The 10,518-nt window shown below is 36.0% G+C and overlaps 4 protein-coding genes across 4 annotated transcripts in view; 2 read left to right on the top strand and 2 right to left on the bottom strand.

The window, feature by feature from the left end:
• Window positions 1-1,420: 1,420 nt before the first annotated feature.
• On the bottom strand, window positions 1,421-4,483 carry CBG10562 (the record flags this gene model as incomplete). Its single annotated transcript, XM_045236345.1, has 5 exons — window positions 1,421-1,684; window positions 1,725-2,334; window positions 3,484-3,575; window positions 3,621-3,695; window positions 3,872-4,483. The coding sequence occupies 5 exons, from the start codon at window positions 4,481-4,483 to the stop codon at window positions 1,421-1,423; spliced, it is 1,653 nt and encodes a 550-aa protein (XP_045094308.1).
• A 613-nt stretch (window positions 4,484-5,096) lies between these two features.
• CBG26525 lies at window positions 5,097-6,000 on the top strand (the record flags this gene model as incomplete). The annotated part of the gene is made up of 3 exons (XM_045236344.1): window positions 5,097-5,169; window positions 5,842-5,900; window positions 5,974-6,000. The coding sequence occupies 3 exons, from the start codon at window positions 5,097-5,099 to the stop codon at window positions 5,998-6,000; spliced, it is 159 nt and encodes a 52-aa protein (XP_045099049.1).
• An 890-nt stretch (window positions 6,001-6,890) lies between these two features.
• CBG10564 lies at window positions 6,891-7,480 on the top strand (the record flags this gene model as incomplete). Its single annotated transcript, XM_002634845.1, has 3 exons — window positions 6,891-6,980; window positions 7,101-7,238; window positions 7,391-7,480. 3 exons carry the CDS (start codon window positions 6,891-6,893, stop codon window positions 7,478-7,480), a joined length of 318 nt encoding a protein of 105 aa, XP_002634891.1.
• Window positions 7,481-7,851: 371 nt separating this feature from the next.
• The window catches only part of CBG10565, a gene marked incomplete at both ends in the record, with an annotated part of 4,289 nt that continues 1,622 nt past the window's right edge, over window positions 7,852-10,518 (bottom strand). Inside the window, 7 exons of the mRNA XM_045236343.1 lie at window positions 7,852-8,191; window positions 8,319-8,398; window positions 8,537-8,654; window positions 8,766-8,895; window positions 8,939-9,035; window positions 9,461-9,655; window positions 9,703-10,068. Of these exons, the coding sequence (XP_045094307.1) occupies window positions 7,852-8,191; window positions 8,319-8,398; window positions 8,537-8,654; window positions 8,766-8,895; window positions 8,939-9,035; window positions 9,461-9,655; window positions 9,703-10,068 (1,326 nt within the window). The remainder of the gene's footprint in view (window positions 8,192-8,318; window positions 8,399-8,536; window positions 8,655-8,765; window positions 8,896-8,938; window positions 9,036-9,460; window positions 9,656-9,702; window positions 10,069-10,518) is intronic.

Here is a 10,518-nt window from a genome sequence, read left to right as displayed (position 1 = left end):
TATCGAAAATTTATAAACTACAAAAATGTGTAAAATTTTATGTTCAATATTCTTGTAATTTAAAACTTCATTATATCTTCTCTGGTTTTTGAGATATGCGCTTTCAAAGAAACACAACGTCTTTTCCAGCCTAACCACCTCCAACCAATTGGAACTTGAAATGGAGATTTTTAATTTCCAATCGAATGGAATCGATGTGAAATATGAAATTTCTTACGGTTTGCGACAAGGGATAGATATTAATTATTCTGGATTATGGATGACTAGAAGCTATGCAATNTGCGTGGCTTTCACAGCTCATATCTCACTAACCAGTGGAGCTATCAAAAAGTTGTAAATCACAAAAAAGTGTAAAATTTTATGCTGAGCAATTTTGTAATTTGCAGTTTTTCAGTATCTTTAATGTGTTTTGAGATATGAGCTGTGAAAGTTCAGATATTCTTAAAACAATTTTATTTATAATTTTTAAAAAGTTAAAATTCCTTGATTTCAAAAATTAAAGCTGCTTTCGTTGAAAAATTTGTCCATCGTCATAGAAATCCATTGCTCATCAGTTAACAGATTTTTGATAGAACTGTTAGTTTTTGAGATATAGCTATGTTTCCTACAGGCGCTGTTTTCCTTGAAACACACAGACGAGAGAGGAGAGAGGAGAGAGAGAGAGAGAGAGAGAGAGACGCAGAGAAAAAGCAATAAATATATTTATTAAAATCTTTTAAAAAATCGATAAAACGATTCATGAGTTATCTGATAGTATGGTGAAGTTTGATTTTTGGGACATATCGGCAAGTTCTGAAAAAAAAATTTCACTTTTTTTTCAAAATCGCTCTATTGCAAACTGTACCTCATTGATTAGAGTTTAAGTCTCAAAATGCTATTTTTCCCGTTTTGATTTTGATACGATGACCTGGAAATTATTTTAATGACTTTCCAAAAAATTAGGATCCGCCCCTTTTGATCCAAAAACTCACATTGCTAGAAATCAGACATCATCTTCTTCTTCTTCGAAAATTGTGAGTGGAATTTGAATGAAAATTGAGAACTGATTCTTTTTGAATTGTGAATTTTCAGAATTCCCTTTTTTCAAAAAAGAAAAAATTGGATTTTGGGATTTTTGGAATGTCACGGGGAAAAATTTAAAATTATTAAATAAATAAAAAGCGTGATTTTTCTCTGCGTCTCTCACGTTTTTTTGCAGCCACGAGAGACGCAGAGAAGCGAGAGTGTCTAGCTTGTCTGTGTCTCTCCTGCTCCTTCCCCCACAAAGATTCAAGAGCGTATATCTCGGAAACCAGTGGACCTATCCAAAAGTTGTAAACTAATAAAATGTGTGAAATGTTATGCTGAGCAATTTATCAGTTGACCGTTTTTTGATATCTTTATTACTTTTTGAGATATGGATAAATTCATAAGAAGTGATTTAGGCAAAAGGAGTGTCTCCCTTTTCAACCCGGGAAAATACAATCATTTTGGGAATTGGTTGCTTATAAATGTCTAATTTTTCATCAGTATCCAATAGTAGATGCATATATTGATATGAATTCGGAATCCGGAAATACCAAATCTTCTTAGATACCGTAATGATACGGTAGGGCTCCCCGATAAGGATGTGCAATGATCCATCGATTGCATTTGTTTGAAATAAAATTTTGAATTTTTGAAAAGAATTCAATAATAGGAGATTCTGAAAATTCCAATTTTAAAAAATAAATCAAGAATCTCACCGTTTTCAAATACTCCACGTCTTCTGAATTCAAGGACTCTACACAAATCTCCAAATTGCTAAAATTGATAATATCGATTTCTTTAATTGGTTGCTTGATCCGAATTCCAGAAATTTGAATTTCCCTCGCTTTTTTCCACTGATCCAAAGTTGAAATTTCCAGAAAATCAATATCAAAATCCTTTTGATTTTCGATTTGTAAATTTTCAAAGTTTACATATGGAACAACTGCCATTAGATTCTTGTAAGACACATTTTCCAAAACCAACTTCTCCGTTCTTATCATTTTTAATCTGAGCAATGTCTGGAGCTCAACAAATAATTTATCAATTTTCTTACAAGGATTTGGAATCAGATTTTTGATTCTTAGCACTTCCAATGGTCCTGTTTGATTGCTCATGTTTACTTGAAAATCTTGGAACAATTGAGATTTTTCGTTAGCCAATATTAGATATTTAAAAGTTCTTGTTGATCTATCCGCCAACTCGATTATCGATCGTAATTCGATGATATGGCAAAAGATGAGCTCAATTTTTGTGATGTGGGGGTTCGGGTGTAGATGAGCATCTATCAACCAGCGAATACCTCGGTTCACTTTTCGGAGGTGTTGACTGAAAGAGGTTTTTTCTCAAAAACTATATAAGATTTAAAATTTTGCTAATTATGAAAATGTAGCGCATAGAATTTCACACATTTTATTAGTTCATCTTTCTGATAGGTACACTGGTTAGCGAGATATGCGCCTTTAAAGAGGCGCAGACTAGCTCTCTCTCTCTCTCCACGTGAAAGGACGCAGAATAGCCTGCGTCTCTTCAAAGGCGCAAATCTCTCTAACTAATGGACATATCAAAAAGTTGTAAAATACAAAAATGTTAAAAATTTCATGAGCTTTATTTTTACATTTTGTAATTTTTTGGTATTGTTGCTAGTTCTTGAGATATGCGCCTTTAAAGAAACGCAGACACTATAGTGGTGGCTAGACGTCTGCACCTCTTAAAATGCGCATATCTCATTAACCAGCAGAGTTGTCAAAAAGTTGAAAACTATAAGATGTTAGAAATGTTATGATATTTATTTTTATAGTTTACTAATTTTTGGTAAGTCCACTGGTTACCAAGATAAGCGCTTTTAAAGAGGCGCAGACATAATAGGGTGGAGGCTGGGCGTATGTCCTCTCTTTGAATGCTCATATCTCATGAACCAGTAAAGATACCAAAAAATAGAAAATTGTAAAACATTTTAAAATTTTATGATCTGTATTTTTGTAATTTGCCTATTTTAGACAAAATTGGTGGCTAGCGAGATATGCGCCTTTAAAGCGACGCAGACACTGGCTGCCCGGATAGCTAGGTGTCTGTCCTCTCTTTGAAGGCTCATATCTCATGATCTATGTAGTAAAGATATAAAAAAACTGCAAATCACAAAAATGTAGCGCATAACATTTTACATATTTTTTTAGTTTACAATATTTTGATGAACTGACTAGTTAGCGAGATATGCGCCTTTAAAGTTGAAAGAGTAAGAGGAGCTCAAGAGAGTGTGCCTAGCTGTCTGCGTCTCTTTGATGGCGCATATCTCATTCCCCACTAAAGCTTTTAAAAAAACATTAAACTGAAAAAATGTTCAAAATTTTATGATCTTTATTTTTTTTTAATTGCCAATTTTTGATAAAGTTGCTGGTCCTCTAGATATGCGTGTTTAAAGAGAGGCAGACACTCTAGGGTGGCTTGACACTTCGTAAGGTTTCTCAAAAAACTCACATATCAAAAAGCTGCAATTCGTTCAGCACATTTTTCAGAACAACATAATTTTCCAACGCCTTCCTAACATTGGTATTTTCTAGGGTGAGATTCTGAAAAGTTAAATTATTGGTGAGTTTAGGCGGTATAGTATTCACCTCAAAACCCTCTTCCACTGTTTCTCCTTCCTCTGAATCTGCCCCCTCAAGATCAAATGTGATTTTGTGAGATTCCTGTCGAAAATGAATTGAAAAAAATATTTTAAATCAAAATCTACGATTTCTAGATACATAATGGATATCACATCAAATGAGTTGCTGTAGGAGGTTAGCTGAAATTTAAAAAAAAAATTTTAATTTTTTAAATTTTTTTTTTACTTTTTAAAAAATGTTTTTAACTCAAAACATACCTTTTTGATAACTTCCAAGTGCTCCAAGGTAATTGAAAAAATCAATAATTCAAAATAGATTCGCTTCTTTCTGTTCCATTCCACTAATTCTAGAACATTCTCCATATCAGATGCCTCGACTCCTTGATAAAAGCGCATTCCAAAAAAGGTCAATTCTTTGGGATCCAGGTATTTTAAAATTGAAATTCCTTGTTTAACAGTGTAAGGATACAAGAATAGTTGGGTAACCACCAACTTCTCGCTTCTCTGCGTCAAAATCTCTTCTAGTCTTTCAAAAATGGTATTAAGAGTTTCTTGGAGTCCTTGATAATGTTCTTGGAAGATGTTAGGCATCACTTGCATATGTAACTGTCCTAATTTCAATTTTTGATTCTTCAAAATTAATTCCAGATCATCCAAAAACACTTTAGCCAATTCTTTTTCAACCAATAACTTCTCTCGCTCATAGCTCACTACGGTAGATCCATATTCATAGTTATAGTCGAAATGTAAAAAGCCATTCGGGAGTTCTAGTTTTATAAAATAATGGTTGAATTCGTAGGAAAAGAATACTTCCAGAATATTAGCCTTCTGAGACTCGGTAAGCCATTGGTAGGCGTGACCGGTGGACATTCTGAAGAGAGGTATGGTTTAAAGGCGCATATCTCGAGAACTAAGAAGGCTATCAAAAAGTTGTAAATTACGAAAATGTAGGAAATTTCATGTTCTTCATTTTGGTATTTTTCAAATTTCAATTAGCTTTTCTGGTTTTTGAGATATGTGCCTTTAAAGAAACAAAGGCACACTTGGAGAGTGAAATCTACCGAAACTAACGAATTTCGAAAGAGGTGAAAAAAGATAACTGAAGTATGCTGACTGCTTATCTGTAAAACAAGACGTTTTTGTTGTTGTTTCAATTATATCATGGGTTTCTCTGCGTCTCTACCCTCTCTCTCTCTCTCTCTCTCTCCACGTGAAAGGACGCAGAATAGCCTGTGTCTCTTTAAAGGCGCATATCTCACTAACCAGAGGACCAATCGAAAATTTGTAAACTAACAAAATGTGTAAAATTTTATGCTGAGCAATATTGTAGTTAATTACTTTTCGATAGCATTTTTAGTTTTTGATATATAAACAATTATACAAGAACAACTTCTTAAAAATCATTTATTTAATTAGAGCACTGAATTTCCGGTCCCAGTACTACTGTTTGCAATTATTAGTTCTGAAATTATTATTTTAATTAATGCGAATTCTCTCCATTGACAATTACCAATTAGTTTTTGTACTACTCTTCTTTTACGTCAATACATCGTCAGGTAACAAGGAAAGTTTTATTTCTGAAATTTTGAATAATTTGGCAAATTCGCTCCATTGATAATTTACCGAATGGAGTTGAATATTTTGGGTTGCTGTAGTTTTCGGGATGAGACCTAAATTAGGCGAAACTAGGTCATGTTTATACTCATTTTGAAGCTCTCAACGAGCCGAATTCAAATTTAAGCATTTCAAATCTCTCAGAATTTTTTCAAAAGTTATTTTTCGTAAAGTTCGATTTTCCGAATCTTGGAAGGAATCACGAAAACTACCTCAACTCACTTCTTTATGGACCAATTTTTATGAAAAATATATCATTCAATTTGTCTTGTCAAGGGCTTCAAAATGAGTATAAACATGACCCATTTTCGAAAAATTCAAATTTTTGAATTTTTGGGTCCCACCACGAAAACCTTACCGATGTCTCTCCCATACAAATTTCAAAAATTTGTAAAATATTTATTTTGGAACACGCGACACAGTTTTTTTTCTCAAATTCCACGTGGCGCCCTGAAATTAAAAAAAAAGAAAAATTATCGATCGATCGATCTTTGGCTGAAAATTCAGTTCTCGAAATCTCTCAGCATTAAAAATGGCGGTTTTTTGAAATCTAAGGTAAAAAATTTTTGGCGCGAAATTTTTTTTTTCAAATTTTCCAAAAAATTATTTTTCAGATTCGGCGCGACAACTTGGAACGCATCAAAGTTCACGAGCAGTGTCCGGAATGAATAAGGTAATATTGATTTTTGGATTCTTTAGCGCCAAATTCAAATTTTTTGAATTTTTGAAAAATTCAAAATTTCCAGAAATCCAATGGAAGTGTCAACGACTAAACGATTTATCAACAATCAAAAGCGAAACCTCATTTTTATAGTTCTTACTGTACGAAAAAAAAAATAAATTGTTTTATTTTTTGTTCTTCTTTTGAAGGCTTTGTTCGATTTGAAACTTCGATATTTGTTTCTAGCTCGTTGAGAGCTTCAAAATGAGCATAAACGCGACCCCCTTTGACGCAAGTTGGGTTCCACCACGAAACTTTTGGGTTACTGTAGCTTTCGCGGTGGGACCGAAACATGACGGAAGTGTATCATGATTATACTCGTTTTGAAGCCCTTTACGAGACAAATCGAATGCTATGTTTTTAATAGAAATTGGTACACAAAGAAGCGAGTTCCAGTAGTTTTCGTGGTGGGACCCAAAAAATTAGAAAAATCGAATTTTTCAAAAATGGGTCGTGTTTATACACATTTTGAAGCTCTTGACAAGACAAATCGAATGCTATATTTTTTATAAAAATTGGTGCACAAGCAATTTCAAGCTCATGATTTGCAAAAATGTGACAAATTTCAAATTAAAATGTTAAAAATACAATTTTTCACAATTTGTATTGAATTTCCCTCTATTTCCCTTCGTTTTCATTGGACAAAAACGGTTTTTGTATCAAAATTCGTGATTTTCGATGCTTGAAACCAAAATCTCCATGACATTTGCCTCTAGGACTTTCTTTGCACTTTTTTCCGCCTCAGAAAACTAAAACACGTGATAAGGATCCGAAAAACCATGCAAGCGCGCTCCGCCGCACACGCGCGAAGCGACCTCGATTCGAATTTTAGGCGATCTTTTTATGATTTTTCAATGAATTTTCATGATTTTCGCTCGTTTTTCTCGATTTTTTCCTGATTTTTTAAGTTTTTCAGCTTAAAAATCGAATTTTGCAGCTATAATGAGCGCCACACCAAGCACTCCAACCCAAAAAGTCGTCCCAGACGAGGAGAAGACGCCAGAAGGCGAGAACGTCGAGAAGAAGGGAAAAGTAGGTATTTTTTATGTTAGAAGAAGACGTTTAGGGGGTAAAAATAGCCTCGACATTCGAATTTTCGCATGAAAAACCTTGATTTTACGAAATTTTAGTCGAAAAATCGGATTTTTTCAGACTCCAGTGGTTGTTCCACTGCCACACGAGACACCAGCCGCCGTTCGTAACCGTCGTCATATTCAAGCCGAACTACACATCGGATCACCATCGGACAACATGCTCTCGCCGTGTACCAGCAAAATTGTCGGCAGAAAAGTACGGGAAAATCCCAGGAAATTTTGAAAAGAAATTATATATATATTTTTTTTCGAAAAATATCGATTTTTACCGATTTTCAGCGAAAAATCGCCTTTTTGAACTTAAAAATTCATATTTTTTGGCTTTTTTGGCTCAAAATCCATTTCCAGACCGCCGGCATTTCGGGACCAGCCGCCATCCTTCGCAACAAGCAGCAACAAAAGACAATTCCATTCAAAATGGACGTCGATGACGAGTGATTGTTTCGTTGAATTTCCATGTTTCATGTTGTATCATACCATCCCTTCTTATCTCTGTTGAAATCCTCTATTATTACCCTAACTTTCTGAAATACACTTTTTGAAAACTTTTTCGAATTTTTAGAAAAAAATTTGGGAAAATTTGAGTTCAAGCCTAGAAATTCAAAAAAAAATCGGGAAAATCCAAATTTTAGGAAGAAAAAACTTTTTTTTTCACCTTTTTAAGGCCATATAGGGGGGATAAAACGTAGTGTGGATTGAACAGGAGGTACAGAAAAAATGCTACAAGATTCAGGGAAAGGCGAGAAAGACGAGTAGAGGATTGGGGATAAAAAGTGGAAAATTTTGGAATTTTCCAAATTTTTAAAAAATTAAAAACGACGGGGAGCAGCGGAATTCTTGGGTGGTGGCGGTGGTGGGAACATGAAGCACATTTGATATTCCATTGGTGGGAACGGGTGATTACGGTACATTTGGGATGGGGTCAAAGGGGGCGGAGCCACGATAGGAGGGGGCGGGATAGAGAAATTGAGAAGTGGTGGGAAGTCTCCGGCGCCATAATGGCGATTTTGATGAGGTGGCGGTTGGGGAACCTTCTGAATCCTCGGATTCAGAAGTGGAATCGTCTTCAGAATCTGTGGTTCTTTGGTGGTAGAAGCGGTGACGTCAGAAGTCAGGTAGTTGTGCGAGGCGAGCAGGTTTTGGGCCACTCTGGAAGAGTAAATTTGAGGATTCTAGGTCATAAGGATAGTGGCCGAGTTTTTGAAATTTCTAAACCGGCAATTGGTGGCCGAGTTTTGAGCTTTCTAGGCCATGGAAGTTGGGCCAAGGAACTCACTTCATAGTCTCCGAAACCACAGAATCCGAGAGCTGGAACAGCGAATCGGAGCTTGTCGGTGTTCCTTTGACTGGGCTGTTCTGGAACATTTTTTTGAAAAATGGCGATCTTTGAGCTTTTTTGGAATATTTTAATGGAAAAATTGCGATTTCCGAGCCCAAAATCGGCAATTTTGACTCAAAATTCCCCCATTTTCAGCCAAATCGAAAAATCCTAACCTTAGTCTTGCTGACAATATCACTGACGAACTCTCTAGAAGACACGGATTTCGCGTATTCTTCAGAAGAGGCATCGGGACCACGTGGTTTCTGCCATACACGACGTTGTTGAGCGATTCTGAATTGAAATTTTGATCGAAATTTCGAGAAAACATGGATTTTTGGGTCAATTTTTATAATTTCTAGGGGTCCTTTGCCTCTATTTTGATGATTTTTCAACCATTTTTACCCGTAAACCGCTCCTAAATCCCCATTTCCTTGATTCTGGGCACCAAATCCCTGGTCCATATTCAAGGGTTGAAGGTCCAGAATTGGATGGGACGTTGGATCGACGGTTTGACGTCCGCGATGGTATTGACCTGGAAAATATCGATTTTTGGGGATTTAAGGTTTCTCACTTACGAACGTGCTCATTGGACGCGCTGGTCGCTCGATACGTGCCATTTATGAGCGATATATCCACCAGTTGCTGTCGCTTGAGCTCGTCCTTGCCGTCGGCCTGGAGAAATTGATTTATTGAAGTTTGAAGCGGAAATAAAGAATTTTGAGAAATTTTAGCGTTTTCTATCTCATTTTCTTTTGAAAATTCGACTTTCCCTCCAAAAAAATCTGTGAGCCGCGACGCGACCGCGACGCTCCCAAGAGAATGAACTTCAACAAGCTTTAAGCGTTTTCAGTGTTTTCTAGATGTGTTTTGAAGATTTTTTCTGCCAAAATATAGCAAAAGTTATTAGAAATTTGACAGAATATCTTATTTTTAAGAAAATACAGCTAGAAAACTAAATTTTCGTCATTTTCTCTTCAAAAAAGTTGTGAGCCGCGACGCGACCGCGCCGCTCCTAAGAGAATGAACTACAAGCGTTTTCAGCGTTTTCTGGCTCGTGTTTTTCTCGATTTTTTCGCAGTTTCAGCTCAAAAACCTACCGGTGGCGACAACAAATCCTGAATTATCGACACAGCGTTACACATTTTTTGCTCGGCACGACTCGGTGAATCGTAGCATTCAATGTAGACGTGAAGGGGTTCTTCAGTGAGCGCACACTTTGAAATATTCGAAAGTGACGGTTTTGGAGGATTTATCCCGTTATTTTGACGTTTTGGCTTGCATGTTGGGTTGGCCTGCAAAGTGCGCTCTATTGAGAATTTTTTGAATTTTCGAAAATTACCGCCAAACTGGAAGCTCTTCCTCTTACAAAAATCTTGCAGCCTGTCTCTTTTTCCAGCTGCTTTACAGTCATGCCACGTGGACCTAGGATCCTCCCAACGAAATTGTATTTTGGGTATTTTTTGACAGGAACTAGCAAGGTCTCAGAAAGTGTCACAAATCCGGGCACCGGAATCTCGGTTGTCGTAGTGTTTGAAACTTTGAATCTCGACGGATCTGGCGGGAAATTCAAATTTTCGACGGACGACGGCTCATCGTCGGTGGCCGGAGCCATTTCGATGACATTATCGATTAGTTTCAGCAAGGTTTTCAGCTCGACTCCGCTCTCCGAATGCGTCAGCTCGTGGTCGCCAGCGGCTGGATTTGGCTGAAAAATTGATTCTTTTTTTGTTATTGTCGAATTAAAAAAAGTGACACCTCACGCTCTCCCACAAAACGTTTCCGGACTGCAAATTAATTTTTGATCTACAGAAAAAAAGTTTGGCGCGATCACAATTGCAGGTCTAAAACCATAATTTCAATTATTTTCTCTACATTTTCTATGGATGAAATTTTAATTTGTCTGATAAAACTTTTTTTATAATTCAAAAACCTCATGAAATTGCACAAAATCGCATTTTTGTGTTGTTTTTTGATTATAAAAAAAGTTTTATCAGACGAATTAAAAATTCATCTATAGAAAATGTAGAAAAAATAATTGCGGTTTTTTTGAGATATAGAACTTCTAGGAATGTCAAAAACTGAAAGAGGAGATACATTTTTTCTGTAAAAAACTTTCAAAAAATGACCATTTTTGACATTTTTTTCTTCCGGAAAA

This window comes from Caenorhabditis briggsae (assembly GCF_000004555.2).
Source record: "Caenorhabditis briggsae complete genome, chrIV, whole genome shotgun sequence".
In the NCBI taxonomy this organism is placed as follows: domain Eukaryota; kingdom Metazoa; phylum Nematoda; class Chromadorea; order Rhabditida; family Rhabditidae; genus Caenorhabditis; species Caenorhabditis briggsae.
This window is presented reverse-complemented; position numbering and strand designations above follow the sequence as displayed.